Raw genomic sequence first — 15,980 nt, 5'->3', positions numbered from 1 at the left:
GTGGTAACCGATGAAAGTTTTAAAGACAGTTTTGGCAAAGTACTAAAAGACGCCATACGCTTTTGAAAGTAGTTATGTCGAGTTCTAAATAGTAAGAAGCTGTAGGTGTCTAACTATTCTACTTACCATATACCCTTTGTATAGCTATCCTGTCAACATCTTCTAATTCGACAACTTTTTTGCTTTGATATGGAGTATACACAGGATTCATGACAGAGTTCTTGTCTTTTTTGTGTGGCAAACCAAGAGCATGTCCAATTTCGTGTGTTGCTACCTGCAATAAGAAGTTGGTAAATTGGTGTTAAATATAGAATATTTATAACAATTTTCGACATTGTTTATAACACTTTAATGTGTGCCCTCGTAATATACCGCGCAATTCATAAAAAAAGAGATTTTCATTATTTTCACGTAGTTTTTATGAATCAGCGTGATAATTTAGAGTGTTCATACCAGTTTCGAATTTTTTTTTTAACACTTTAATGTACCCTCATAATGTCTGATCCCACAGTTTAAAAAAAATTATTTCCTCATCTTTTTCGCTTGGTATTTGTTTAATCATTCGACTTACCTTTAGTAAACTGATTGGAGTTCCGTGAACAGTCATAGGCGGTGACATTGAAATATCTTTTGCTGGTTCCCAACTGACAGATACGAAAGGTTGATCGTCATTAAAATGGACTTCAGCTTGTGGCAATGGCCATGCGTGTGCATATTCTCGTGCAAAGGGACCGTCAGAGAATGGCACCAAGCATCTGTTGTGAACCTCTGAAAGCAAAATAATAAAATTTTAGTGTCTAGTGGTAAACTAAAATGCATTCGAGGTTTTGAAATGTAAAAATACAATCGGAAGAGTAATCCCAAACTTTTATTGTATTGACTAAAACGTGGGAGACCAAACACGTGGGAGAAAGGATAATGTCAGGCATACATATGGCGAAATGTATGTAGACCAAATGAGATTCTTAATAACTTTTTACCTTACCTCAATAAAAAAAAAATGTTAAAAAAAAGAAAACTCCAAGTGTATAGTAGTAGACTAAAATGCAGTCAAAGTTTCCAAATGTAAAATTACAAGCCGCAGATTATTTATATATTTAATACGTTAAACGCATTTCAAATATGTGGGGCAAACGATGAAGGCATGTGGCACAATAAATTATTCATAATAACATTTTTCTAATATATATATATGATTCGACGATTTTTATTTCTGGATTAAGAAATTGCCCCTATCATATTACGATCAAAAAAGAAAATGAAGTTATTTTTCAATTTACGTTTTACGGAGAATCCACTATCAGTTACAGCATCTACATATACAACGCTTTTATCTAGCCCAGGGCTGTAACAAGAAAGCGAAAAATAACTGTTTGTTGGTACTTGATGAAAAATATACCAATACCATGATACTACGAGATTCCTAAAGAATTGACAAAAAAGCATACATTGGGGTATACAATTTGAATTGTTATCGCCAACATGAGAAAGTCTTACAAAAATGACTTTAAACCAAGAGCCTAGTGTATCTTTTCAGAGATGTCCATTGACAGCATTTCATTTATATTGTCAAGTTTAAATCCGACAAAACAATAAATTGTTTCAAAATGTAGTTAATTATTACCAAGTATTTGCGTAATACTGCAAAAGCAGTCGAATAATACAATGTCACAAAAATGTAAATGCATAGTGTGTAAGATGCAGACAGATTTCGAACGTGGCGTGCTTTCGAAACAAAGCAGTACCTAGAGAAATTATCTTTTCCTAAGAAACAACAACAAAGAATCAAAGACAAAGAAGGAACGATTTGCGCCGATATTTTTTAACCCTAGCGGTCGTCTGACGTGCGCTTTTATTCTACGTAAATTGTTCATTTCTTAGGTCAAAATGTCGCGAACCCAAATGAACAATTTAAACACATCGTTAAAAGTGCGTGACGATCTTTTTATCAATTATAGTAAATTATTTTGAAATTGTCCACAATTCTTTGATCACAGAATGTCACCGCCTATCTAAACAGTAGTGAAACCATTTAGGTTCGTTCAATGTTTATATTGGGTAATTTCGGGCAATACGGTCTGGTATTTTTCTTATTGTGCCATCGTTATCAGGGGCGTCGGGGCTTAATGGAGAGCTATCTTCAAGATCTTTATTGTAACAGCTTTGAAAATGATCCCTGAGGAATAGCTACCGTGCGAACTCCACTTATGACTCACAAATAATTTGTCTGGGATGACGTACAATGTTCATTGTTACGCCAAAAGCGCCAAATTGGTCGTCAATTTGCTGTGATTTGATATGGCTGCCATGCGTTGATCGCTTGTGATATCTTCACCAAAGTATTGGCCCATATCTAGCTAGGCACCTGGCCACAATCAGTGGTGTTTGAATTTTAACTGCGTATTTTTATCAGGCAGATCCATTAGCGATATGATTATACCGATATAGATAATGTTTATTTTGATTGAAAATGCGTATCAAAATATAATTGTCTATCTAAAATTGGAATCCATTTGAATATCATGGAATTAATCATTTTTAAATTACATATTGTCATTTATATAATAACAATCATATAATAAAATCACAGGGAAGCGAGAACTGACAGCTATACCCGGTCTCCTAACTCTAACAAACTTTGTGACTTTTAAAATTTACTCCTATTTATAATTTTGCTTATCTCGTCGTAATTTATGTCTTTTTCATAGCAAACAACATTTTAAATATCCAATAATATCTACAGCCGACGATATTACAGCTATTTTAGGCATTGTTGTTACGAATTTAGAATGGAATGTCTTTGAATAATGCATGCTTGCATATTTCACTCCAGTGGTTGTAATTGCTACTAATTCAAGTATGAATATATTTAAATTGGTATCCTTCATTATCGAGGTATGCCATGAAAACCCGGTTATTATAATTGATAAATAGGAATAACATAATCTCTTTCTACGAAATAGTAAGTTTAATTATGACACATATTATTTACTGACACATACGGATCCGCAATAGAAAGAATACAAGGAGAAAGGACTTGCAGTTAGTTCAGTACACAATACTCTAGTACACCCCATATTATATTTGAGATAATGTTTTATGTCAGCCTAAAAACGCATGTGCAAGGAAATAATTCTTAGCGATCAAGCAAGCTCGCTGATTAGTTTTGTGGAAATATTCAGGAAAAGCGCAATCGAACGCTCACGATTTTCTGTGTAGAACACTTATTGGAAAATCATCAGAAAGTGGTCGTAAACCACCGAAAGTTCCGCGGACAATTATTTCAAGATATTTCTAATTAATTGTAAACCACCAATGTAACTCATTAGCATTTATCTCAGTATCTTCAAAGAACTTGAATTAGAGCCAAGAATATTTTCAAGATATTATACGTCGGTTATTTGACGTCACGTCAAAGTTTGTGGTTTCGTGACCTTTCGGAGACGAGATCTGTTTATTCCAAGTTGGTATTGATAATTAAACTCAGCTAGCATAGTTGGAATATGTTTGTCAAGAATGGAATTCTCAGACATTGCGTCGACAGAGGTCACGCGAAGCTTGGAATTTCGATTTTTTTTTTCAATGTAAACTTGTGGAGTGGTAAGACGGATTAACGCTGTTTTTTTATATTGCTTCAGATATGCTAATATACATCTCGCCGAAGAATTTCAGAAGCGCTGATATTTCGTTGCATTTCCTCTCGCGATACGTGACATAGCATGGTGAAAAAATAAATTACTGATTACATAAGAGAATCGAAACAACATTCATCATTAATAAATGTTACGAGCATAGACGCACGTGGCGACATTTATACCAAGACATTGTTATTACTCTTCTCCCTATTACGACATAAAGTACAACTCACTTTTTCCGAATCCCAGTAAGATATCAACATTTGTCATCGGTGACGTATTGTCTTCTCTGAAACTTCGAGGTAATATTTCACTCCACATTCTAAATGCCAGTTTCACCGTAAACCAAATCTCATTGGAAATCATGAACGTTCGTTTCGTCGGCCATTCTTCTACCTGTATTAAATTTAAATATTTATTATTTTTTTTTTGTGAAAATAAGCCAATTTTAGAGATGGCTTCTCTGTTGTATTTCCTATATTCTTCCTCATCACCAATATTTGAAAAGGCAATATTTTAATCCAAAAAAGGCATTGAAATTGTATGATAGTTATATGCGATTCTGTGTATAAATAATAGCACTGACCAGTCGCCACGTGATGACAGGTTTTGGAAAGGCCATCAACCACCCGTTTGTTTTCGTATATTTTTTCTTGTACTCATTCGATCTTTTCATTCTTGTCCTTGTTTCCATGACCATTCTTCTCACCAAGCTGGGTACTGGAGAGGCCGGTGGAGGGCGTACAGAGCTAACGACATCGTGGAATATTTCATCTCGCTTTGTCGCATTCAACTGAGAAAGCTTTTCTTTTCTTAGAGCTTCAAAAATTCCTTCCAGTGCTGTTACTCTGTGAACATTTTTTTCATCGGAATTGAATTTTGAAAACAATATTTCAGCATTTTAGTTGCTATACACCAGGGGTGGCCAAGCTGCTTTCGACCGCGATCGACTAAAATCTTCAAAATAGCTCGCGATCGACTGGTCGGTAATAAAATCATACACAAAAACGAATGGGTACTGAATATGCAGATAACTCCCCACATTTACTTTTAACCAGATGTAATAACAATCCATCTTACACACAATTCCGATTCAAACTCATGTATGCCCAGTAATTTATGCATGGCATGTCCTGACTACAGACCGACGACTCGAATACTGCGAGACCACGAATCACCAGACTGACAAACTCGTATGGTACAGAAAAAATTGATTGCACAGAGATTAAAAAAAGTAGCACCTGCGCAGCTATTTCTCAACAGTAAAACGCCAACAAAATTGATTTTAATTTTCAAGTTATGGAATTAGCTAAATCACTGATCCAAATATAGACTCGCGCGATTTCTTCCTGACACCATTAGTGAGACATTAATCCGACCTTTTTGGTAATAACGCGTCAGAATCAAATTTGTGGATAATTTGCTTGTTGCCATAACATTCGACCTGACCTCTGACCTTAAATTTAACAAGATGTTCTGCGTTCCAAGAACATTTGTTGCGTAATTGAAAAATTTTTCATTTTTAAAATTGAACCAACTGCAGTTTAACTGGGGGGTTTCTTATCAAGGACATTTTTTCGTTATGACACAAATTATTTAAATTTACATTCTAGTAGACAAATGAGAATACAATTCACCAACGAATGTTTGAATATATTGGAATCAAAAGTTTCTATTTGTTGAATTATATTTTCTCGGAGTGTTTCAGATTTTTAAGTTTCTGATTATCTAACAAGTTATAGATAGAACACTCTTTGAATGGTCTCGGTTTTCGAGAGGATCCTAAAAGCTGTAAACGATATCGCCTAATTTTCATAAAGCGTGTTGAACTTCTAATAATATCAGGTGTGCCGCTTCTTGTAACAAGAAAACCGTGTAAGCTAAATCGTTCGTGACTCTCGTCAAAAACCGCCAATCTGGCGACACGAATATTTATCGTAGTAATTTGATCCGAGGCCGAGAATGCGGCTTATCATACCCCGCACGCGCCGTTGTTTAAACCATAAATAAACCAGAATGTAGTTTAGTTTTCGTTGATATTTTTGAAGACTCGAAGGAGAAACTTTTACTGTCAACAGAGGTAATGGACGGAACTTTAGACAGGCTGAAGTGATACTGAAATACCGCAAAAGGGATAGATAGGGCAGCCCTAATTGCGTGAAATTCCTTTATATAACAATGCGTAATTTTCATAGTAATATAAATAACAATTGCTTGTCAAATACTAGTGGTTTTTAGGTCTTAATATTCACATTTGCTTAGATTTCATGTTTCATGTGCATTCATTATAATTCTATTTAATATCAATACTTTCATCATTGTAATATCTCGCTCGATCTAAGAAATGTGGAATGAAAGAAACAATCGAAAAGTGGAGTTTTAAATTCAACTTCGATTCTAATTCAGCTCATAAAGTTTTTCCAAGAAAAACAAATGGTTGAGGTGATGGAAAATATCTTATCGTGGGTCGCTTGTCTACCCTAGATTGTCCAAAAAATGCGCGAAAGTTGAAATTGATCGCTTACCTAGATTCATCTGGAAGTTCAGCTTCCGAAATTGGCCCATCAACCAGCTCCTTGAATCCCAATTGTCGAGTACGAATCTCATCGATATCAAAATCCATGGAAGCGTCGAAAGGTACTTCCTCCATGCCAGCTTCGATCTGAATATCACCGGCAATCGCAGATCGTCGCCTTCTTGATAAATCTTTGTTATCGTTGTCAGGAATCGTCTTCAGAATCATTGAAGAGGAAACATCACCAGAACCGTCAATATCAGGTTCGACGTATGGCAAAGGTGTTGTCGTCATTTCATTAAAATCGCCACTCGATTCGAAATCCGGGGCGCTCGTAGTGATAGCATGAATGATGACCTTTCCATCCCCCATGCCAGCTGTCGTAGATTCTATGTCTTCATTGTTAGTTTTCTTTGTGGAGTTGATTACAATCCACACACCAGTGGTGGAATTGATCCACGTGTCAGTTGTTGCCATCGTAGGAGCTTCTGTCGTCATAGCAACAGTTGTTGTTGTGGCAACCGTGGTCGTCGTCTTGTCGTTTAGTTTTTGGATGAATTCGTCTGTTCTGTTAGTCTTAATAGCAGCTGTTCTGTCGGGAACTCCGCACCTGGGTAATGATTTGTTTGTTTATATCAATATCATGAAATATTAGCGACAAAGTTACAACTACAAATAGATTTTTACCATGAGCTTGATTTTGTAAACGTTAAATCTACTACGTATACCAACATGGTGTCGCGAATTTCATTCAATTTGTAACCTCTGGTATATAATTCTACAATTATCATCGCTTCTCATTTTTGGTGATTTATCACATATTAATAGGGATTCTGATTCTTTTCAATTTATCCAAGTTGGACCATTGAACACCTAACCTATCTAGTTTATTACATCCCATATAAGTTTACCAACCTTGGTCTTCCCATGTATGAGGTGGTGTCGTTATCCAATTCCCCAGTTATATTCAAGCCGTTGATTCTTTGGTATTTCAGCAAAGCTCTTTGGTACTGACTTTCAGAAATATCTTCAGACGACCAAGTTATCAAATGGGATTCCTTATCGTCTCCAGTTTCTACGATCCCGCTTCCTTCGAACAAGTCTTTCCTGCCACGAGATTCGTCTTCTTCCAAGAGTGCAACATCATACTCAATTTCTTCTATAAAACGTGGTGCGACGTTGTTCCATTCAGTAGGTTTAACGTACCCGAATTTCGCCAAGAATTCCTAAATTATATAAAGTAATTTAAATTTTTATAAAGAATGAAGATAAAGAGATTCTTGATTGTCCAAACAAGTAATAATAATTGTTCAAAATTCTGCAAATGAGAGGAGATGTTACAACATCATAAAATATTCAATTCGTATTAGACTTTCTTGCGTGTATGCTTGAAAATTTATGCGCGTGATTTTATCAAAAGATGCTGTCGGAACTTGGATTTTGTCCAAGGTACAATAATTCGAATCCTTTAGCCAATATCTACCAATTTTATCAGACAACTCAGAACAAAAGTCTATTGTTCTATATTCGTAGATTTAATGTAAACGTCTACATTCCGGTATTCACAAAAATGCAAAGCAACGTCTTACGAAATGTTATCTTGTTGTGCATCATTAATTCACCTAAGCAGTGTGTAATTTTGCGGAAATAAAACTTAATCCGTTGAAAATAATATATAGTTTGAGCATGCATGCCATTATCAATGCTAATAGGCATCTTACTTTTTATGTAACAAGACAAATGCGCATCATTAAATGCAAAAACTACTAATGCATTGATTAAATATTCCTTTCTCTTACAAATTATCATTTTTATTCCATGTAACGAATCCGGTGTTTTTAAGACCGACATTTCCGAGGTGTGTGTTTCTGTGTGAACGACCTCTAATCAAAACAATCAATGACTATTAAGGAGAAAATTCAATTGTCATTCTGAGTTGTCAGTCGTGATAATAATGAATTAGTGACGTTCGTATTAAACGCTTGATCTCCACAAGTCAAAAAAGTTATAATATTTCTGCGATTTGCTAAAACTACTGCGCCATTGCATAAGTATCTAGTTGCATATGAAACTCTTTCGATTGCGAACGTGGCTTAAAAATTGTTCATTTTTCACGATTATGAATTCCTCAAATTGCAAACGTGAAATCTGATCGTTTACCGGAAAATGGCGTTGTGTAGGCGAGATTTATATTCGATAGCAGTTCAAACTTGTTTGACCTTGCGTGTTCATGTTGAATCCTCTTCCGGTTCCGGGTAACTCCATCCAATCATTCGTGCATGCATTGCGCACTTGATAAGAAGTTTCACGTGAAACTTTGTAAAAATTTTGCAAGAGAATGCTAATTTTCCTTCTCCGCCGGAAATTGGGAAGTTTACGAAAGATATAGTTCCTAACAACTGACAAAATTGCGAACGTACAGAAACTGAATAAATCATAATTTCCAATTTTTTCTTTGTCAAATTGCATTTATCATGATTCATTGAGTTTTGAAATAACAACTTACTAACTGAACCTCTGGTTGTTTGGCTCACCAGAGTTAATTTTCCGGTTTTATACAATGTTGCTCAGTGGTGCTATCAACACATTTGACCTACACTGTACATCAAAGAAACAGTCGAAAAGGGCGGAACCAATTATTTTGACAACAAACTGTTTTTCTTGTACTAAAAATATTTCAATTATCAGCTAATAATCCCATCCGGAATATTTGGCGCCCATTTTGGTTTCAATTTCGTTTCATTTTACCAAATTGTCACCGCAACATATTAGACCTAAAGATGACACCAGTTACCGAGTTGAACGTGCCACAGAAATTCTGCTGGCAATGTTTTTGCGTTTCCTGTGGAATGTACGCAGGCGCGCGTGAACCACGACTTCGCCAACATTTTCTTAATTATCGTAGTAAGTAAAGGTTGCTTTATAAAATGCTTAAGTTTTTTCACAATTAGTCGATTATTACGCATTCTTGAGAATAACAAAAATTCTCTTTTTCTTTAAGATCTTCAAGAGCGTAAATATACCTTGTTGAAATTATTCAGTCCTGACATTTAATGACTCAAATTCCGCGTCCTCAGCGCTGATTATTACATGTCTTAGATCTAATTTTAGCTCGGATATTTGCGTTCGTATTATCGGGCCGCAGCCTATCATTGTGGGATAACATTCAGTAATTATACATCGGTTTGGTACACGCTGCACGTTCGCTAATGAGTGTGGTAGTTAACAACTTAAACTAAGCATGTGGCAATGACTTTAGTTTTTGCAGTAGAAAGGAAAATGCTTATCAGTTTTATGTTGTAAGATCCGTTATAGTATGTACACTTTTATTCGATTTTTTTCTTCGCCGCCCAGTTCGAATCATTTTTCTAATCGGTGGTTAGCGTTAAGATTCGATTATGCTTGCACGCTTTGCAGTCGGTTGTCTCCTGACCGCTTGGTCGGAATCATTTTCCGTTTCAATTTTTGCTTTAAAATTTGTTAGTCGGCGTTCTAATTAATTAGTATACCTTCGACCGCCTAGTTCCTTCTAATCACAAATGTATCTGTGAAACTTGTGTTTACATTCCCATCTGTATACTATTCATTAAACGAATTACCATACCCTCCGTTTACGAACAAAGCTGATATTTTTGAGGATTTCATAAGAAACCTTGCAACAAGCAGTAAATCGACAACACTTCAAAATTTCGCTTTTGAACTCAACAAAGTCGTGATTTGAAAGTGAGTAAATCCGATCAGTTGCACGTGACGATCGTGATTTTGCGGTTGAGAACTAACGACATGTTTAACATCAGAATAAACAGATTTCATTGGTATTATCCTATTCCTGGAGACTACATGTGGCAAAGAAAATAAATAATAAACTCTAAATAGAAAAACATAAAAATATTACTATTGCATTTGTTAATAACATATTTTTTAACAAGCTTGCCATTTTGTTATTCACGTCTTTAAACAACAAATGACATAAAACGGTAAATGTAAGAAGCCGTCATCGAACTTACAATCGAGGGATTTAACCCAAAAAGTGATTTAAAAAAAATATATTTTGAAAAAATGAGTATCTTTTTGATTTCTAAACTCCCTCAACTTTTTATTGGAATACTTGGAAAATATCGCCTCAAAATTTGATTAGAAAATCAATTTAAGAAGCATTTATTTCTTGCAAATGAATTTTTTAAAATGCCAACATTCGCCGTTCAGGCTTGAACCGCCGAATTAAGTTAGGACAAAGCCTGGCAGCGATTCGACCAAGCAGTAGATGACATATTTTATGTTTTTTCATAAGAGTACATATAACACAAACCTTTGCTGAAAGTTTCACATCTTCTAGTGTATAAGCAGTTGTTGGTCGTTCTTCTATTTCTCCTCTTGATTCTGATTCAGACTCATCTATGTCATTGAAGTCGAGTGGTACTGATGTGACGTAACATGGCAATAATGACGTCACGAGTACTAATACAATAAAAAGATTTTTGGTGATAGACACTGAAGATGCCATCATTGAACTGTGTGTGAATCTTCCGTGCGAATTTTGTCGTTTTTGACAAATGTTTAGTCTTTTTTGGGTTGATGTATTTTTCAGTTCGCATCTACATTTTTGAGGTAAAGTTAAATCCGTTACATAGTTTTTTCCATACGTTTGAGGTACGGCTGTGCGTTCTTTTTGTTTGGAATTGTCCATTTGTGTATTTGGAGTTGTCATGTTTCGTTGTGAAGTCAATCCTAACGACCGTCCTGATGTATTATTTTTTGACCGGACCATTGGTTTGTAGACTATTTTCTGGAAAAGCAAAGCAATAATAACAAGCTGCAATATTTTGTCATGAAGCTCTCTAGCGAAATTACATTATTAAATAATAAAAAAATACAATGCAAATATTAAACTTTCGTAAATAAAATAACAATCGTGATAACACTCAAAATTCGCGTTTTCATTTTAACAATTTGCAACATAAATTATCCACACAATGCCGTAGTACAACCGAAATATCCTGAAATCATTTTATCTGCATTGTATATCAGAGATCGGTCAAGATATTGCACTATAATCCTGGCAAAACATTGTATCGTTTATATGGATGATAAACTATAATAGACATGTCGCGTGACGAATAAATCTTGCCGGAAAAAGCACAAATCTTAATGTAATATTCTCGTAATTCAATCGATTTTATCTGAATATTAAATTAATATATTCGTATCAAAGTTTTTATTATTATCGGCATTCGAAGATCCAACATCGATTTTTATCAAGCTACGAACTTCCAACGAATAATTCGTAATAATCCCTCTCACGTCGTGGGAATGATACGAACCTAACTCGCGTGCAGACCACCCTAATCACACGACGATTCACGATCAAATGGCTTTTTAATACTACAGTAAATTGCTCGGCCTGTCAACATTTTTTCTCTTTTCGGAGATATCAACTTCGAATGAAAGATTTTTTGATAACTGACAGCTTTCGCGCCTGATTTATCACTAAAAAAGTAACGCGATAAAGATAAAAATATAGGTGGATAAAGTTTATATTTTTAATTAAAAAAAAAACAGTTGTATTTTGTTTGGGTGTTTTTTTTTCGCTAGATAGGATTTTTGTATTTTATTAACAGCTATAAAAATAACTTATTTTTAAGACAAGTTAACTTTTCTCCCTCACTGCTTAAGACGATTTTACGACTCAGACATTACCTAAGGCTTGATCAATATCTACGAATCATGTCTTGATTTAGACAAAAACCCATTTACGGAATATATTGAAGATGTTTATTGACTCACAACAAAAATGTCGACGCGATTTCACGTTTTTCGAAGGTCCAGAAAATGGAGAAAAAAAGTATTTGCGAGGCCTTATATTGTACACACTGTCGACTTGCACAACAAATCCGTTTACTACATAAATGAATCCGTTTACTACATAAATGAATCACATATACTCAATAAATATACCTCACCACTCATCAAAAAATATAAAGCGATACTCAATTACAGCTGATGTCTGACAAAGTTTGGCAAATTCTCTTCATATATCTATATATACATATATATTAATATATCTCCAGTCAGCTAATATACCTACCTAATATTTACTAAACATCATCAAAATGTGCAAACATATATATAACTTCAACTGGTGGCATCAAATAAGTATTACTGCGATACGTTCACAGTAACGATCAAATTATTGCACCAATCAAAGTTTTACTGCCAGCATCGGCGTTCTAAATATCGCGCGCGTGTCACCCTGTCGCCATACACCCCGACACTGACTCGCTTATGATTAGATACAATTATATCACAGACATAAGTCTTCAACTAACTGCTCATTATTATTATTTCACCAACTTTCTCGTCCTTGCACAATGATTGGTTGTAATTTCAAACGGAAGCTATTTTCTGTATTAAATCACGATGATAAACCATCCAAAAGTCTGTCATAATCATTGCTCCTTTCTCTGACGAGTCATACATTCGAAGAAAATTATCTGTCAGTTGTTGACATTATTTTGTAAGACACGTAAACATAACAGCCTTCTTTGAAATAACTGTAATACAGCGTGCTAGTCACTGTAGCTCGGCTATGGCATTGAAAGTTGAAAGCTCAAAATGATTTATCACTTGATCTCAACTTATATCAAATTGATCTCATGACGATGTTCCATCCTTATCACCTTTATCTTATATATCTAAAGATTTGGGATATAAACACAATTTAAATGATATATGACTGGTCAATATGTTTATGAACGATCAATTTTATTAACGTCGTCTGTCTATCTCGAGTTGTAATAAAACGCGAATAAAAATGAAGAAAGAACAACTACGCGCGTAAACACAATAATTATAACGTAACAGATTTAATCTAGAATATGCCTGCTTGAATACCTACTTTATAAAGGCGAGGTAGTTGCATCTGTGTAATACAGGTATTACTCATTTCTACGCCATATTGCTGAATAATATCTTAACCAATCTAACTGAGAAACATTGTATCGTTAAATTCGCGAGAACCTTAATTGAAATGAACAAGTAAATCTCTGATTTCCGGGATTTTATTCGAAGCTTTTTTTCTCTCATTTCACCTAATTACATTCATTGAGTGACATGCGTAAAACGATCGATATAATTATTATTCAACTCAACGACTTGGCCTCGAAACACCACGCAATGAAATCGTTCCAAAATCCCCGCATTGAATACGGTAACGTAACGATCTCGATTATATTCATGATGAAACGACCTGATGGCACGGATTGGCGCTCCAGAAGTGTGCGTACCAATATGTAGGTACCTAATTTCGTTCGCCTATTTTACATCAAGTTGTGTAAAGAGACGGAAGCCTATGGGACATATTCACTCAGCTAACACAAACAGTCCCCAAACTCGTAATAGGACTAAAATAAGGAAAATCAGAATAAAATTATAGCAAGACCCTAACCTGGTACACATACTACGTAGTCTCATTGTGCCCAAACAACAAAATATTCTAACTATATTCAAACTTTTTATTTTTAAAACTTTTCTATAAGCTGATTTTCAATACAAAATACCCATTTTAAATATATTAAATATATAATTTACGATAGCAAAATAACCAAACCTGTAATGTATAAAACCTAAACTACAATTCTAAAATATAGTATCAATTCCATATGTTCGCTTTTTTCTATGGCCGTTCTCGATATCGATTTTTCTACAGTCTATCCAGATAATCCGATCATGGATAATTTACGATACCAACAACTTCATTTTATAACGACTAAACTATAACTTTGCCCCTAACATTAATTCTCTTAAACAAATTGACATATTTCAATTCGCCTAATTCTAACCTTGGATTCAGAAAGTGCGCATTCATGCTGCCTACACTCAACTATGTTCTTACCGAGTTCATTATCTGGCCTTAGTCAAATGAAAAATCAAGAATAGACACTGAAAAGTTCTCGCCGCGGAGGTGAAAAATGCAGCGTATGCAACGATGTTAATCCTGATGTGCGTTTCAATATCCTTGTGCGTAGCCTTGGGCATTTTATTATTTGTTTTTGCTATTTGATATCTTTCGGTTCAAAGTTTATGTCACGCATTTTAACATAGAAAACGGTCTTGGTAAATCTCCGGAAAAATACACGGCAAAAACTGGCCCTTATTTGAGTGAAGATAGATTGCAACGGAGCGCAATAAACGAGCTGGGAAACTTTTTATCAAGATCTCGTCGCCAGGGTCTTTTTGTCGATAAATAGTTAAAAACAAGAACTTTGGCCGATTTTGTTTTGTGTTCACTTTAGATATAGGCATGTGACGCGCTTTGCAACGACTTCTTCTAAGTATTGGTGTTCAGAATATATTTGACATGTACACAGAGTCTGCATTTATTTTGTTTACACACACCATTTTTGCGATCAAGACTTCTTCGGAGTTTTTTTTACTTTGTTGTTATTGCGTGCCAAAACAGCCACACAGTGGTCACTCGGACGTCATCGATACAAGTATATCTTCTTTAACTAGGGATTTGAGGTTGGAAGTATTATCAACAGTGTGTATATAAATAAATTTAATCGTCGTTGAGATGAGCAAGTGACTCCACTTGCAACTCCGATTCCTCGATTTGGTTGTTTACAAAATGGCCGACGTATATGTTGTTACATAGAGTTACTTTATTACTCAAAAATGTAGAAAACGCAGTCCTTACTTAAGGCTGATTTGGTTTTGTTATCAACGAGAAAATAACAGTTGCAAAATATATAAAGAACGAAAAATACCATACGGGTTTTTTCACTAAATGATTTTTTGGGAATGCCCATTTTTAATGTCTTAAATATTTAAATAACAGTCTTTCAAATTTGCCGAATATTTTCTCCATTTTCGAAGATGAATAATCATAAAATAATGAACGACTATTAATTTCTACATACTTTGTTAATTGCAACGGATAATTTATTTCATTTATTACAGAGTATTCTACTTTGGGAATCTCGATAAAGCGATTGCCATCGCTTCCATTACATTACTTTATTTATTCTTTTTTCGTATAAAAGAATTTTATTAAATTTAAATTATTTTTGAAAATTTCCTATTTAAAGAAAAAAATTTAATTTATTCAATTTCTTGGAAGCCTCGTCTAGCTTGATAAATTTATAAAAAATGAACGATGCCTGGACATCAATCGTCGAATCGGTGTTGAGGAAGTTAGTTTAGTGTTTTGATCATATCAGTTAAATTTGACATACCTATAGTAGACGGCTAGACAAAACCGTGAAAGGACAAAATGTCAAAGGTCACGCCAAAACGCGGATATAAGCTTAATAACAATGGCTGCCTAACGTATTCGCTCCTCGTCAATGCATATGGCATATTGCGGGAAAAAAATTTCTTTTACGTTATTTCACGGCTCACTTTCACGTTCATTTCTTGTACATGGAGCGAAAGTTGAAAATAGGGGAAAATTTGGAGAAAATAAGGGACTTATACAGGTGTTCGTTATGTTTTTGTGATTCTAAACCAGACAAAACGTTGCAGAGTGACGCAGGTGTGTTTAAAATCGAGGTATTTATGCGTGTCATGTCTAGGTATCAGACGACTAAACGTCACAAATATGAAAAAACATAAAAAGTGAAATGGCATTTTGCAATAGTTTAAGGGAAATTTATATTTCTAAAAGTGTTCAAGCTAAGATAACTTACTCAAACACGATAGAGCCGAAAAGGTACATATGTATGTCTTCTATGCTAATGGAATATATATTTCATATTTACTTCATTTGTACAATTACAAATAAATTTTGGTAATTTCAATTACGTCCCTGAGATTTACGTCAAAGTTTTTGG

At 34.7% G+C, this 15,980-nt stretch overlaps 1 protein-coding gene across 2 annotated transcripts in view; it reads right to left on the bottom strand.

The window, feature by feature from the left end:
* The window catches only part of LOC120339223 (uncharacterized), a 43,391-nt gene that overhangs the window by 3,083 nt on the left and 24,328 nt on the right, over positions 1–15,980 (bottom strand). For both annotated transcript variants that reach the window (XM_078116150.1, XM_039407309.2), the window contains exons 2-8: positions 10,460–10,936; positions 7,066–7,376; positions 6,161–6,760; positions 4,222–4,483; positions 3,869–4,031; positions 572–768; positions 127–274 (exon numbers count right to left, since the gene is read on the bottom strand). In XM_078116150.1, the coding sequence (XP_077972276.1) occupies positions 127–274; positions 572–768; positions 3,869–4,031; positions 4,222–4,483; positions 6,161–6,760; positions 7,066–7,376; positions 10,460–10,936 (2,158 nt within the window). The remainder of the gene's footprint in view (positions 1–126; positions 275–571; positions 769–3,868; positions 4,032–4,221; positions 4,484–6,160; positions 6,761–7,065; positions 7,377–10,459; positions 10,937–15,980) is intronic.

The sequence above is a fragment of the Styela clava genome, chromosome 9 (genome assembly GCF_964204865.1).
Source record: "Styela clava chromosome 9, kaStyClav1.hap1.2, whole genome shotgun sequence".
In the NCBI taxonomy this organism is placed as follows: domain Eukaryota; kingdom Metazoa; phylum Chordata; class Ascidiacea; order Stolidobranchia; family Styelidae; genus Styela; species Styela clava.
This window is presented reverse-complemented; position numbering and strand designations above follow the sequence as displayed.